This window comes from Abrus precatorius, unplaced genomic scaffold (genome assembly GCF_003935025.1).
Source record: "Abrus precatorius isolate BTA unplaced genomic scaffold, Abrus_2018 Scaffold3, whole genome shotgun sequence".
Taxonomy (NCBI): domain Eukaryota; kingdom Viridiplantae; phylum Streptophyta; class Magnoliopsida; order Fabales; family Fabaceae; genus Abrus; species Abrus precatorius.
The window spans coordinates 25,751,777-25,768,008 of NW_020874373.1; the positions used below are offsets into that span (position 1 = coordinate 25,751,777).

General features: G+C 32.3%; 1 protein-coding gene across 3 annotated transcripts; it reads right to left on the reverse strand.

The window, feature by feature from the left end:
- Nucleotides 1–1,239: 1,239 nt before the first annotated feature.
- Nucleotides 1,240–13,127, reverse strand: LOC113861476. Of its 3 annotated transcripts, XM_027494310.1 has the most exons (9): nucleotides 13,004–13,127; nucleotides 12,439–12,586; nucleotides 11,162–11,485; nucleotides 10,815–11,025; nucleotides 10,107–10,253; nucleotides 5,839–5,963; nucleotides 4,499–4,703; nucleotides 3,199–3,452; nucleotides 1,240–1,676 (listed from the first exon to the last, which is right to left on the reverse strand). In XM_027494310.1, exons 2-9 carry the CDS (start codon nucleotides 12,540–12,542, stop codon nucleotides 1,502–1,504), a joined length of 1,545 nt encoding a protein of 514 aa, XP_027350111.1. In that variant the 5' UTR covers nucleotides 12,543–12,586; nucleotides 13,004–13,127; the 3' UTR covers nucleotides 1,240–1,501. The 3 variants fall into 3 exon arrangements, 2 of the variants coding, with proteins under 2 accessions (XP_027350111.1, XP_027350110.1); XM_027494309.1 differs by having other exon boundaries at nucleotides 1,254–1,676; nucleotides 12,439–13,005; XR_003504236.1 differs by having other exon boundaries at nucleotides 1,254–1,676; nucleotides 4,499–4,875; nucleotides 10,107–11,025; nucleotides 12,439–13,005.
- Between the last annotated feature and the right edge of the window lie 3,105 nt (nucleotides 13,128–16,232).

Genomic DNA, 16,232 nt, shown 5'->3' on the forward strand with positions numbered 1-16,232 from the left:
ACTTTCCCCTGTGCCTTCTCACCTAGGTTAGAAGACAGTTAGGATGATATTATTTATTCTCATTTGGGCGAGACTCATCTCACCTGAGCAAGAATGGCCTACAACAAGTGGTTCAAAAAACTCAGTCTCACTTGAGCGAGACATATTTTGCTTGAACAAGATTTCCTGCAGCCTTCAAAATTTCAAAAGTTTTCTTTTTAAGAATAAATTGAACTAAAAATGTAATAACAAAATTAATGGTGTTACAAACTGAATCTTTTTAAGTTGTGAAAAAGTCTTAGGGGACTCAATAAGTATATGATTGTTATACAGTTAGTCTTGCGTAAGGTAAGTGACGCCATTCAAATAAAAATGACTTAAAGCCCTTGGAATTTCATACTGGAATGGTTGATAAAAGATGTAAGTCTAAAAGATTTATAATAAGCAATAAAAAACTTGATATGAGATTTTGATACATGCATCATTTGCATAAAACGATATGATTGAAGAAGTTACAATATGATACAACTATAGAATGTCGGGTGTTGAGGTTCTAGGGTGAACCTTGGAAAAGGTCTAAAAGTGATGCCTCGATGACACAAAGTAACACAGTGATGGGCAGTCTAGTCACAAAAAAACCTATATTATTTTGACATGAACAAACATTACTAAGGTCATGATAAGTTCATTCATAAATTTACCCGTATGATGTATTTTGTCGATAAAAATTATGTTTTACCTCTGTGTTGATACCAATAGTAATGAAGTCTTATGATCACTTCCTATAATTGAGGGTTGTACAATGTAATGAGAAATTGGCATGTTTGACCTACATGCATGGCATGAGAAGTATAATAAGAAGTGGATAGTGGGTTCAAGCACGTCTTTCTTCGTATAGATAAGGAAGATAATAAAAAATTAATCTACGGAGATGGATTATTTTCACCTTATATTTATATACAATTATATTATTTAAACATTAAATAATTAATATTTCATTTAACATCTATATAATTATTTTAATTTCTTATTTATTTTTCATTTATTATTCATTTCCTTTGATCCATGAAATTACTTCTTTAGTAATTGGTAATGAATGATCATCTGGGGTTGCCTTTTGGAATTTGAGCTTTTCTTAGATACATCTCCGAAATATGTGGAGTGGCATCTCCCATAAGTGAAGGAATTGGTAACATAACTCTTGAACGCTTTGGGAATTGCGCAATAACAAGCTTAATTAGTGTTGTACAGAAATTATAGCAGTGAAAGTCTGCATATATTGTATTGTAATGATATTCCGATCCAAACACGAAACTTCAATTCTGAAAATTGGCATTAGCTCAAGATGAATAAGCTTTCCCGATTTATAAACCACTGAAGCCTTACATGACCGAAGGAGAGCAATGCAATATTTTCAATTTGATGGATTCTAAACCTCAATTCTATTATAAATGCCACATATATGAAGCAAAAGGAAACAGAATGATGAAAAATTTAACTGCACTGCACAAAACTGTACCACTTATCTCGACTTCCATCTGAGAGACTGCCTAATACCTGTATAAATAAGTCCTAAAGACCTCCCAATCAAACTAACTAAAAAGAATGAGATAGCATCGCTCACTTTATCGATAACTGTTCTAACAAGGGGCATGGTGATATCTGACAACTCGAGGAAAAGGCTGAAGTAATACCGCCTGCCATGCATATTTAACAACAATCAGATTTATTGGATAAAAAATTTCAAAAATGAATTTGTTTCTACAGTGAGCAAGTAATGGTGCATGATCTACTGTTGATTTTATTTGAAGTACACTGTGATCGTAACCCACTAAAGTTTTATAGAAAATATAGTGTTAGAATTCAATTGCAAAGTATGAGACTTAATTATTCTATACTCCTATAACCTAGGGGCCTTTCTAAAGTATGACTCCATAAGGTAGTTCCCTATTATAGTATCACATTAGAAGTATGAGATTTTAGTCTAGGGTTTATAAGGTCTCGGGCTACCCAACTATAATGGTTTGTGGTATGATTCTCTCAAGGGAGTTGTAACTTGCAAATGAATGACGTTGGGGTAAAGTTGATAATTCAGTGTTTGCCCCAGGGCAAGTGCACAACCATCTCGTATGGGCAGAGGCTGCAAGGTGTGGTGGAGTGTTAGGATTCAATTGCAAAGTATGGGACTTGAGTCTTACATTGAAAGTATCGGATTCTAGTGTAAGATTTTTGGGCTCTCCAAGTACAATGACTTGTTTTGGTGGTATGGTTCTCCCAAGGTTCATATCACATTCCCATGCTCAAGTTAAAACAGCCTTGTTAAATTCATGGCAGCACCCCGTCATACAAATAAGTTAATATATTAAACAAGATTAGAAATTCTCGTTGGGGGCCATCTAGTGAACAGAAACAGCCCATCGGCAGTTTTCTTAATTCCATAAATTCAACATTTTATTCCACAAACCATGACTACTGTTCTCTGAAACTTAATGAACATGTGAGAAAAATGAAAAACACAATGCCACTTTACCACCTCACTAACTATAATCATAGTAAGAATACAATCCAACGCTGCACATTAAAAATTAAAAAGTAAAACTTTTACAGCGACAGAGTTCTTAAGTGTACAAGTGAATTTTCCTGAGTTTCTTGTAATGAAACTGTCTGATAGAATGTAAATTTAACAGCTATTAGCATTTATTTATTTTTTTGTCATCCTCAAAAAGAAACACGTGCACGGCTTACAGACTACGCTTATTTTAGATCTTACTTTGTCAAATTTATACCCTTCAATTATCAACTACATCTAATGTAGCTTCTACAATCAACTGCCATCCAAATCCGACAGTTAACTGCTTGTTTTGCATGGGGCCAATGATGTGCCAATGCTAAGTTTGCAAATGAGTTGCACTTCCCGCTGACGGCAGCTAAAATATGTTATTTGTTAAGCACGCAGAAATCTAATTTGGACCAGATATTTCCCAGTAGGGACCCATATTTGCCAAGTTAAACCCAACATATCAAATATTAGTAAAGCAAGTACCAAATGATCTAATTGAGATTACGGTTGGAAATAAGGACACTATGCACAAACGGAAAAGATAAGGAACTCAATTGGAAAAATAGAACAAGCAGTGACTAAATGAACATAACATGAAATGCAGTGTCCACTGTCCAGACTTAGTTAAGCCTAAATAGAGAGGGTGAAGAGAAAAATACCATCCTGTCAGGGCCCTTAATTCCCTGGTCCTCTTTACGGGCATTGAGAAATGGCTAATCTCAATGCAATGTAATTCAGATGACATGGATTTTGAATTTTGATGGGTAAGCCTCTTCCACCAATTTTGATTTTCAGTCTGACTATTGTCTGTTATATCAATGGGTTGGCTCTCTAAAGTACAGAGATCAAAGCGATCCTCATACATCGACACAACTGTGTCCATGTTGTCATACAACCACTGGTTCAAAGCCACCTGATAACAAGAATAGCGCCGAAAATCTTGGAATTTCATCCAAATTTAAAATTAAATAGTAAATGTATGTCTGAAAAAGGTACATCTCACAGAGCAGGACATTTCCATTTGACTCTCCTTTCTTGGGGTGCCAAAAAGAACCTGAAACACTCTTAATTTACCTGGCACTAACTGAATTCCTAAAGACACAGTTAACAAAGCCCTAATCCCAACAATTTGGGGATACCTATATAAATTCAATACAGACTAGGTCTAGGACCAACTAAAACATTATGGCCAATAATAATATTTTGATGAGAAACAGCATAAGTGATACCATGGCAAAAAGAACAGAATGTCTAGAATATTTTCTAAAGGCAGCAAAAATGAGGAAGGCAAATTAAGATAACAATCAGTTTGCCCATGAAAGGGTTTGATAATAAATGGAGCACAGACCAGGCTAGTTAACATACAGCATGTGACAAGACATTCATTTGTTAAAGTAAAGCACAAAATACATATATTTTACATCTATAAAGATATTTAAACAAAAAGGTTTCATAATCTACATTTGAATGATCTACGCACATGTATAACATGTTATAAAATCCTTGCTGCAAAATATGCAATTTCAAAGATGTACATTTTGCGGGGAAGGATATGAAAAGAAAATCACATGTGGTTAACCATGATTGAATGAGCAAAAACAAACTGTCAATATCACCTGTCCTTTCCCCAAACCATAGACTACTATTAGTGAAACAAAAGTTAAGGGAATATGAAACGAGAACAGGGACAATTCCAGTTCAGTTGAATTTAAGAAAAGATTTCTACTATAGCTCCTGACTGAATGCAATAACAAGAGTGGAAAATTTTATTCTAAGTGAATAATTACATTTTATGGAGAGACCCCCAAAAAAAAACTGAGGAGCCACAAAAAAAACCTCTCACAGAAAAGAATCATTCAGTTCTCACTGAGTGGGCAATGAGCCAATCACTAATATGAGTAAACAACAGAAACAAGATATGCAAGCTTGAAACTTGAAAACTACACTAATTTAAAATACCTCATTACGTAACTTCTGGAGTTCCCTTGTGGACAGAGCACATAATGACATGTCCAAGCTGTTAGTTTTACTTGACACATCACTATCAACTGAAATAAACTCCAGATATATACTCGCAACACCATCTGCTAGAGCTATCACTAAATCCTCCAAAATGGAAATCCCATGCGAAGCAAATATTCGAGAATCATAACAGCAATCTTCCCTGATAATAGATGGACAACTGGTGAGAGTCTTAAATCAATGTTACTTTAAAAAAGGGAGTAAATATTCACATCAGTCCTCCAAAGTTACACGTGTCGCCTCAGTAGTCCTCCAAAGATTTTCTATCCAAATTAGTCCCTCCCTCAAAGTTACAAAGCAATCACCAGATTCATCTGTTTGTGGCACCACTTTAGTCCACATAACATAAGGACAAATTTTTATGATATAGATCTTTGAGAGAATAATTTAGAATTTAGATTACAGATCTTGAAGGGTTAATGCGGTGATGTGTGTAATGTTGGAGGACCAGTTTGAGGATTTACTCTAAAACAAATGAATTTATGATGGATTAAAGAAAAATATGACATGGTCATGGACTCATAATATATGCTAAAATCAAACAAAATTAATGAAAGGTTAGCTACACCTATATTGACAAAGATTAATCCGAAACAAGTTTTTCTTTGTGAACAATGCCAAATCTGTAAATCTAGGATTTTAGAAATCATGAAGTGGCCCATACATCAGATATACCACCAGACAAACATTCTTATCCTCTTTATTCATCTTAAAACATGTTTCAGTACAAGGAAAGAGGATATGAAACCAAAATCTTTCGTTTTGTTGGTTATGAATCCATGGTAAATAAGAAACAACAGCAACCAAGTCTTATCTCAGTAGGTCGATGTCAGCTACATGGATCACATTATGCTATTAAGATTGGTCAAAAACCAATGGTAAATAAGAAATGATAGAAAAATCAAACTTAATGACAAAACCAACAGAAGCCCTCACACTAGCAGGACAGGTTTCCTAGTAAGAAAACTAACCTACAAATTTTGTGCCTATTGGCAACTCACCTAAACTAGCATTCATGTTACTTAGTTGAAAAAACCACTGAGCTACTGATCAGATAAATAAGAAAATACATGTTGATTAGAATTTAAAGATTGTGCAAAGGAAACTAAATGGCAAGGGACAACCAGGATGAGTATTGAGCATGCACACTCAAATCATTTGAAGCATCCATGCTTCATTGCATGGAATGAAATTACATTAAAAACAGAAACACAAAAGAAACCAAAAGTGGAAAGGAAATATCACAATATGTAAAGAAAAAAAAATGCTGACTTTACCTGAGCGAACCAAAAGTAAGATACCAAAGTAATTCTGAATACAGATCTTTCTTGCCAGACCTTGTAATGCTCTGTACAATTGTGCTATCTCTTTTCACTTTTTCAAGTATCATAGAAGCAATTTCCTAACAATAATGTCAAGGAAGTAAAATCAGGACCTATGAAGCCTGGGTACTCCTATATGATTGCCTTGCCATATCATGAATGTATTTGGTATAGCAATTTATTAAAACAGATGGATGCATACCCAATACAATTTTTTCAAATTTTCCCCATCAATACACCTTGTTCAAGCTTTACAATGAGCCTATATCACTCAATTACGCAATCCAAGTAAAATTGTGTTTTCCTACTTTGTTTGGTTTGCTACTAAGGTAGTGTCAGCTTTCTCAGGCTTAGTTCCTTCTACAAGTAGAAGCACCTCCAGTTACCTTCTATAGAAGCTCTACTTTTGAGCATTTGTTAGTTTAAAAAAGAACTACTTTTATGTTTAAGAGCTTTCCTATAATTGTAATTGGCCTGACTTCTCCTTTCAAGGAAAAGGAAAGCCCAAAAAAGGTTAAGTCAAACACTACCAAAATTAAAGAAATTGCTTTGTCATCCAAAGATCTTGTGCAGCCCACATTAGGCATCTTTCCTAACTTGGAATTCAGCTCCTCTAAAAGTAAGCATATTAGAGAGAAAAGTACAAAATTATAGTTGTTGATTGGAAAATCAATGCAACATATTTTTACTTCATGAATTTATACATGCATGTTATCACAATCTCAACTACTAATTTTCTAATCGAAGGTTATAATTCTTCACTTTTCTGTCTAAAGTACACCATTGACTTTCACAAGAGCTAAACCAGCTTAGTTGATATACTTTATGGAATTTTGTTGAAAACCTAAAATTAGAAAATTATGGAAATAGTATTTATCTTATGATTTAATTACATTATTGCTTATATTTTTATAATTCCACCTAAGGCCCCATTGTCGATCCCAAGCCTGGGTAAAGGAGAAGGGTTGTGTTATGCCTTTGGCAACCATCATAAAACTTGTCGAAACCTTTTATATGGATTACTCATGACGATATTGTGCTAGGGCTAGGTCGCTACCCAAAAGTAATACGCTGCATGGCTCAAGTACAATGTCAAATGAGCTGGAGCGATTGCATCAATGCCCAGATGTAGTGTTTAATGAGCAAGGTCCTAAAGTTTGGCTAGACAAATGTGGATAAAGAACTTAGTTCAAGAAAGCATGTTTCGGTTTGGTTCATGGAATATTGGTAATTGATAGGAACGTTGTTGGAAGTGGTGGACACTAATTCATAGAAAGATTAAGCTTGCGTTCCTTCAAGAAACAAAATGGGATAGAGATAATGTTATGGGGCTTGATACTAAAGTTTCAAAATTTGGTATACGAGAAAAGTTAAAGGAAATAATGGAGTACGCATAATTGTGAATAATAATACTTAGAAAAAGAATGTGTTAGAGATTAGAAGGATTCGAGTCAGGATTATGTTCTTAAAATTATTGGTTACACAAGACACTCTTAATAACCTTAGTGCGAATGCTCCACAAGTTGGCTCGGAAACTCTTTTGATAACAAAGTTTTTGGGAGAATTTAGAGGGGTTGAATGGTCATGTTGGTTGTGAGGCAAGACAATTTACAAGGGTTCATGGTGGTTTGGTTTTGTAGAGTTAAATAAAGAAGGACAATCTATTATTAATTTCTCAACAACCTACGACTTTAAGATTATGAACATTTGTTTTAAGAAGAGGGAGGAGCATCTTATTACTTTCAAGAGTGAGGTCTCAAGGTTGCAAATAGATTTCTTTTTGGAAAGGAATCTAGACAAAAGAATTTGTAAGGATTGTAAAGTGATTCTAGGAAACAGCCTTAATACATAACATAGGATCTTGGTCCTTCATGTTCATTTTAAGACAGATAAACAAAAAATTTGACAAGTTATTCTTCCAAGAATTAAGTAGTGGCTACTTAAAAGTGAGAAACAGTTGGACTTCTAGAAGTAGTTAGTAGAAGAGGGTAGTTGTGATGTACAAAGTAGTGCTAACATCATTTAAGACAAAATAGTTATGAAGGTCAAGAAAGTTGCCAAGAAAATTTTAGATGAGTCTAAGGGTCTTAGACCAAAAAACAAGGAATCATGGTGGTAAAATAAAAGTGTGTAAGAGAAAATTAAAGATAAAAAAGAATATGTTTTAAAATTTTGCATACATTCAACAATGCGGAAAATTGAGCAACGAATTGCAATGCAAAAAATGAGACAAGAAAAAGCAGTGAGTGAAACATGTTCTAAGGTTTTTGAAAAATTCTATCAAGATCTTGGAAGAAACTATGGTAAAAGAAAGATTTATAAGTTTGTCAAACATTAAAAAGAAAAAAATTAAAAGATTTAGATCAAGTTAGATGTATTAAGAATGAAGAAAAAAACATTTGACTCAAATCAAGACATTTAAGACAAATAGAAGAAATATTTCTATAAATTTTTTAGGGACGAAGAAGGTGCAAATGAAAATATAGTAGGATTAGAAGAGCAAGCAAATGACCTAAATTTGACATATTAATGTAGAATTTGAGTTAGAGAAGTAAAGGAAGTTCTAAAGAGGATGGACTATCGTAAAGCAGTTGACACCAATAATAATCCTATTGAAATTTGAAAGATTTTGGAAAAAAACAAAGACTTAAGTGACTCACTAAACTCTTTAATAAGATTTTGAGATCTAAAAATGTCAAATGGAGGAAAAATACTTTTATTCCTATATACAAGAACAAGGATGATATCTAAGATTGGAAGATTTATAAAGGGATTAAACTTATGAGATACACTATGAAGTTGTAGGAAAAAGTTATTGACCATAAACTACAGGATGAAACTAGAAGTGCGAAAAATCAATTTGATTTTATGCTAAGAAGGTCCATAACAAAAGCTATATATCTTTTACAAAAGATGATGAAAAATTATTGCTATAAAAAAAATGACTTAGACATGGTTTTTATTAACTTAAAAAAACTTATGACCTTATACAAAGAGAAGTGTTAATGAAAGGTTTGAGATGAAAAAAAAAAAAGGTTCATATAATATATATTCGAGCTATACAAGATATGTATGAAGCAGTAATTATGTCTATAAGACCTTCTGGAGGCATATCTAAAACTTTTCTAATAAGGATAGGTTTACATCAAATTAAGGCTCTACTTTGAGTCCTTACTTGTTTAATTTATTTTTACATGTGCTTAAAAGTGACATACAAAAAATTATGTCCAAGCACATTTGCTCTTTACAGATCACAAAGTATAGGTTGACGATTTAAAAGAAGAAATTAATGTTAAACTTAAGTTATGGAAGAAAACTATAGAATTTAAAAGTTTTCACTTAAGTAGAAGTAAGATAACATATATGTATTGAAAGTTTAGCCAAAAAAACAAGATAAAAATTTGCATTAGAAGGTAAAATTGGAAATAATATTATACCAAAAATTCTCAAGTTCAAGTGCTTATGATCAATTTTACAAAATGATTGGAAAATTAATGAATATGTTTACTCATACAATACAAGTTGGATTATTAAAGTGAAGAAAGACATCAAGAGTTATTTGAGATAAAATATCTATCAAGATGAAAAGAAAGTCTTATTGTACTCCAATACGACCAGCTATTTTACACGGTAGTGAATGTTAGGCCTTAAAGAAACAATACAAGAAAAAAAGTGAGAATGACAAAAATAAAAATGTTAAAGCAAATGAGTAATCACACAAGAAAGGATAGGATAAGAAATGATAACATACGTGAGAACATTGGAATAGCACCTATAGTAAAAAACATGACTGAAAATTGTTTAAGGTGGTTTGGTCACATATTCTGACTTTAACACTAGTGAGGAGAATGGATGCCATGATTTTTAGTTTAGTAAAAAGGGGGAAAAAGGAGACTCAAGAACCTTAGATGAGGTTATTAAAAGAGATTTTTTAATTAATAATATTTCTAAAAATTTGATTTTGACCGGCGTCGTGTGATTCACATAGCCAACCTCACCTAATAGAATAAAGCTTGGTTATTGTTGTTATATTGCTTATGTTTTTATATTTCTATATAATATATCATCCTGCACCCCTATTTTAGTTTTGGAAATTTTGTTGTACCCATATTCATGCAACCTAGACCAATATTTTATTCAAATGCACTTTTGGTAAGGGCATATGTACTGGCAGTAAGGGTATAAGTTGAGTCTTGAGAGATACATTTTACTTTTAGAAATACCTTGTCAGCATTGCCATTTAGAAGGACAAATTCCTTTTCCAGCCACGTAGCACAAATAGAATGACAAGATCTTTGGATAACTTTAGAAAGTATTCCAAAGAGACCATCCATACCAACAGATCTGGAAATGCTTGAGATATTATTAACCTGGGAAATAACATTTAAAATAATTGATAACAGTACCAAAATTATTGGAAAAATGTTATACAGCTACTGAATCACATAGGCATGCATTTATTAGTTCGGAAATAAGTTATAAAGAGAAGAGATTAGCAATAAAATGTATAGAGAATCATACTTGGGACTCAAATTTACTTCCAAGAGAGCATATTAATTGTCAAGTCTCATAGTTAAGTTAAAAATTGGTTGTCCATCTTCACATTAGAGGAAGCAAGTAATGTACTCATTGAGTTGTTCGAGTGTTAGCAAAAATACTTACATGGCATTCTCTAAGATTTAATTCAAATAAATTTGCAAAGAAGAAACATCTCTCTCATATTAGTCTTATTCAGACTCTTGAATGCTGTATCTCAACAAGAAAACAAGGTATCTGAGATATATTTAGCAAGAGAACATGTTTCAAGAATTAATTAGAACAGATCCAATGCTCATTCCAATTTGTCAAAATTTCAGATTTCAGATTATACCAAAATAACATAATATATGCATATGACAATATTGAAAGGGGAAAATAAAGACAATCCCTGCCTCTTCCTCAACTTGCTGAAAAGCAGCCCAAAGCAACCTCAACTTTGGACCCTTTGCAACAGCACTTAAGCTCAAGGGTCTCTTTGCAGATTGAAGGATGATGTCTCCAGAATAAGCCTTGTACTCTAAAGCATTTAGAGAATTCAAAAGTTTCCCTCTCACCACATTGAATATATACTTCGAATCTATTCCATAATTTTGCTTCACTGAACTGCAAAAGAGACAACAGCACTCAAGTAGTTAGAGAAATAAATCATAGTGCTGTCTCCAAATACCAAACAAATTATTCATCCATTTAAAATGATAAAAACAACTCAACCTTGACATTTTGACATGCTTACCCTTACCTACCAGAATTGCCTGAGGTTTCAGGAAACACATTTTTATCAGAATTGGTCTTTTGATAGCTGGAATAAGATTTCTCAACAGGAATAACTCCAGCCATATAAGTGAGAAATATACTGCCCATCAAAAGCACCTGATCAACAACTGGAACCAAATCAGAAGCTGCTGCACCATCAAAGTCAACCAAAGCCCCTAAACCAATGCAATCTAATGGAATTGCCTGACGACAACGACTAAATTTTGAATATGTGGCCCCTAGTACACTCAGCTCAAATGTCTTCAATGTAGAGAAGTGAAGAAGGTTACATCCACTTCCAGAATACTTTCTGAAAAAGAAGTAAATATTGAAAAATCATACTCCCAAATTCATAATAGCAGGCATGAAAAGCAACAAGGAACTTGCCAACTGTATTAAGGAAACTGATACTTCCAATCAATCAACATTACATATAATTAAAACAGGTGAATTAGCAGAACCATCAATGCAGCATGTATTTAGAATATTACTAAAGGAAACAAACAATGCAAAGAAATGGAATCATGGTTTCTACGAACAGAACTATGATTCTATCTATACAAATAAAAAGTCGGATTGCAATATTTGGCATTCACTTTTAAAAGACTATAGATACACTAGTCATAAATACCAAACAACAAATAACAGAAGGTGATTTCACAAAACTAAAACCCATTACACACGTTAGTTTCAACTGCCATCAACCGGTGCAGTTTTATTAAGCTCTATTGTCCATCAAAGAAACAGTTTGCATTTTTTTTTACCTAAGTTTTTATAATTAATTTATATTTTTTATTGAGTGATAAAAAATAAATGTTTTCCTCGCATAAAAAATGTTGAATTTTCTATTTTGCACCCATATAGTATGTGCCTCTTCATGTTTAATACGTCCAGAAAAACAAAACTCCCTTAGTCTGTAATCCACCAAAGCCCACTTCACGTAAAAAAACAAAATCACAACATTCAGGTATATTCCAACAAGAACGAAAATAATACAAAAAGGTTCAATAGTTCATCATTTTCAGCAGTTTTCACTATTTCATAAATAGTCAGTATTTACTATATGCGAATTCTCCAGAATTATCATTCCAGTGTCTCCTTTGAGTGCCGGAGGGAGGAAAAAGAAGATTTATAGCTAGTCACATTTATAAAGAAGAAGAAGAAGAAGAAGAAGAAGAAGAAGAAGAAGAAGAAGAAGAAAAGAAAAAGTACAAAAAAAGAAGAAAAAAAAAACAACAATAATATAATTAAGAGGAACTAAACCTTTGAACAGCCTTGAAATTTGTACCCGAGAAGCCTCTCTCTCTAACAGGCCTTCTCAGCATATGTAGCTTAACACTAAATGGGGAAGCCACACATTCTGCCATCGATAAAAATGCTCTTCTTCCACACTCAACACATTGTGCTACTCCTAATTATTCATTAATAAGTAATATACCAGCAATCAACCATAAGCTCAAGAAAAACTCAACAATAACATTAAATTTCCTTTTCACATTGTTTAAGTTCGGTTCTCAAAACTGCGGAACAATCACAACTTCGCAGGTTTCTCATAACAAGTGAAATCGTATAGGAAAACTGGAAAATCTGTTTATTTAAAACAAAACAAAATGGTTGAAAACTCGTCACCAAAGTACTAATTGGGAGAAACAGTGGCAGTGAAACCAAATTAGAGGAAAAATGAGGTTCGTACGGTTCAGAGTTGGAAAAGGTAAAGAAAACGCAAATGTGAAAGAGAAGGGAGGAATGCGAAGGTGGTTGGAGTTTGGCGGGCAAAGGAAGCACAGGGTTTAGAAATTGATGAGATGAGGATTAGATTTGTGCGTACCTGATTCGTTTCTTCGTTTGTTTCAATTTTTTTAGTACAGGGAAAGTGTAACTAACGGCCGAATTAGGGCTTTAAACCTTCCAACACCGATTTGTTTCCGTGGTTGTAAGAATCATTCCCATCCTCGTTCGCTTCCGTCAATTCCAAATAATTTTGACGACAATAAAAAATATGTTTTAATATTTTTTAGTAAGTTAAATTATTTTATGAAAAACTCAAAACCGTTAAATTAATTAGAAAATAAAAACAAGTTAATTTGAAAGTTTAAAAAAATGAAATTTGACAGTGGTTTGGCTTGTCTATATTATTATTAAATCAATCTAAATGATAAGTACTATATTATTTATTTGCTTAATCAACTGAGCTAACAACCTAAATACAAGTTTAATTACAAGACTGTTACAAAATTAGAAAACTAACTAGCAAATCTATTAGGTAGTTATAACAAGTAATAAAATTTAAAATTCAATATGAGTCCTAAGTATCGTTAACAAAGATCTTATTTCAATTACCATTTCACAATTTAACAATTAGTTGAGCAAAATAATTTATTTAAGAGGTTTGTAACATGTAAAAGTAAGAAATAAAAACAATAAAAGGTAATAAACTTGCTCTAAAAACATAATATGAATTTTGTATTAAGAATACTATATGGAAAATAGTTAGGAATCACTTCACCAGATTTTCAATTACAATGTAATCATGTTCTGAACTCTTAAGAATTTTAATTGATTAATAATCAATTTCACTTCTTTAACCAAAGGACAATTCCTTATCTCATTAATCCTAATACCTAATTAAACCTCCCTAATTCCTTAGGTGAAATTCAATCAAATATTGCATTAAGTTCTGGAAACTATAGGATTACTAGATCATGATACTTATTCCTAAGATCTCAATAACTTAGGCATATGATTCAGATATGAGAAATAAACTCAATTTCTATCGATGAAAATTCCTCTAAATTCAATTGAATGAAGGATTAGTTCACAACTGCATTAAAAACAGAATCACATACTCAATTCAATTAAAATCTCAAAATTCAATCCACAATTACATCACAACATCAAATCTGGATCCATAGATCCCTAACCAAAAAGGTTTAGAACAACATTATAATGAAGAAAAGAGAAGAGAAGAAGAAAACAAGAAGCAGAAGAACATCTTCAAAGACTCAATCTTCACTCTGATTCCTCTAGAAATGAAGCTTGAAAGTCGCTCTCAATCTCTCTCTCTCTCTGACTTCCCTTGGAAGTTAAAACAGTTACAAAGTGAAAAATAACAAAAATGAACCAAAGTCCCATTTTTTGAACCTCTAACTTCTATTTATATGGTTTTTCCCACCTTTTTCCTTTCTACATGTTAATCTCTGAGAAATATAGCACCAAAGGTCTTTTAGAAGCTTCTAAAACTGATTTAAGAACTCCAATCGTCCAAAGTTGACACTTATAAGTGATATTTAAAATTCTGTTATTTTTGCGTAACTACTCTGAGTACTTGAAGTGGCTATGCGCTGACTATGTAGCTACTCTGGGCACTTGAAGTAGCTACGCGCTCAATTGCGTAGCTACTCTGATCACTTGAAGTAGCTACGCGCATTGTGCAGTTCTAAATTAGCCTTGGGCGTAGCTACTTTGAACACTTGAAGTGGCTACGCACTCAATTGCGTATCTACTTTGAACACTTGAAATAGCTACTTTCTTGATCTTCATGAATTTCTTTCTTCAAAGTATTCACTCTATGTACTCAGAATGATTACACCCTTCATATAACACTTGATTCTTCATCTTTTAAGCTCAATTTCTCTACTTTCTTCACTTCAATCTTCAACTCAAATTCTCAGCTCAAGCTTCTGCACAAAGATTAAGTCACTTTTAAGTTAAATTGTTCAGAATTGGACTAAAAATCTTAAAATCAAAACTATTTACACAATTATGAATATTAATGCAATTTTTATGATATTTTCAAGTTTACTTAGCACTTTACTACTTATTTATTAACAAAATTATACTAAAAATTATGATAAAATATGGATTTATTAAAGACCTAGGGAAATTAATACTCAAATTATCTTTCCTAGATGAGGAATAAGGGAAGAGGGATCATGTCAAAAAAATTACAATCAAAAGAAGCATTGAGTCATATGAAATAATGTATTCACATAATGGTTAGCTTTACAATACATATAATTACAATGGATAAAAACATTTCTTGCAAAAGTTATTGAATACTATTAATCAAATGAGGAAAATAACCATCATAAATTTGGAATTTCAAATAATTTGGAGAGAATTCCTAGAATTAATTTTTAAAATCACATTAAAAAATCCTTAATTTTAATTAGATAAATACCAATTAAAACATCTCATAGTTTTGCATCCGAGAGAGAGCAAAGTCCCACCTTACACACAAATCCTATAAAATCTCTATTTGCACCCCAAACCAAACTTCCACAGGTTGCTCCTCTCAAACACTGACTAGAGAAGGGGAGATCCATTTCACAACTACAAATTCCTACAAGTCAGTGGACAAGTTTGAGCCCGAACCTCTACAAGAAGAGACCACGTAAGAAGCATATAATATAGATTGAGATACCAAAATAAAGGGGAAAACAACTTTTTTATTAAAAGAAAAAAAATTTTCTATTAATTATATTTTTCAGGCCAATATACCAAAAATCAAGTTCCAACTTTTAAGGTAATTAGTTTTATTTTGAGACATATTAAAAGTAAACCAATTACTAAAGCTAGAACTGAAAAATTTGTATCAATTAGCTTTCAGCAACAAAGCCATAAAAATAATCTTTTAAGACATGAGTTTCACGTGCAACAAAATACTAAGTACCACGACACTAATCATTTTCTAAGATACTTCTATAAGATTTTTTTTTATTTGTTAATAATTTTTCATGAACAATTTTTTAAAGAAACAATTTGATTTTTGGAGGACTAGGTCATTTCTATACTACTTTAAAACAATCATTCTTCTACTTAGTAAGAAATTTATCCAAATACAGTAAGTAATAGGTAGATTTAATTTAAAAAAAAAAACTTCTTATTCATAGTTAGAGGTCACACAATAATATCATTCCTTTTCCTATTTCTAAAAAAACTTATAGTAGCTATTTATTACAATTTTAAGGAGGCAAGAAAGATATAAAACTATCTCAATCCCACCAATTTTTAGAGGAAGCAAAAATGTTGACAGGAAAATCAATACTAGTCTTAGA

Bases quoted from the DNA above. Each gene is read 5' to 3' on its own strand.
- LOC113861476 (XM_027494310.1), bottom strand. From the start codon at position 12,542: ATGGCAGAATGTGTGGCTTCCCCATTTAGTGTTAAGCTACATATGCTG. The intron at 10,254-10,814 runs GCAGGGATTGTC...GTTATTTCCCAG, and splicing joins TTCAGCAAGTTGAGGAAGAG to GTTAATAATATCTCAAGCAT. The intron at 3,453-4,498 runs GTATTTTAAATT...TCTTGTTATCAG, and splicing joins TCCAGAAGTTACGTAATGAG to GTGGCTTTGAACCAGTGGTT.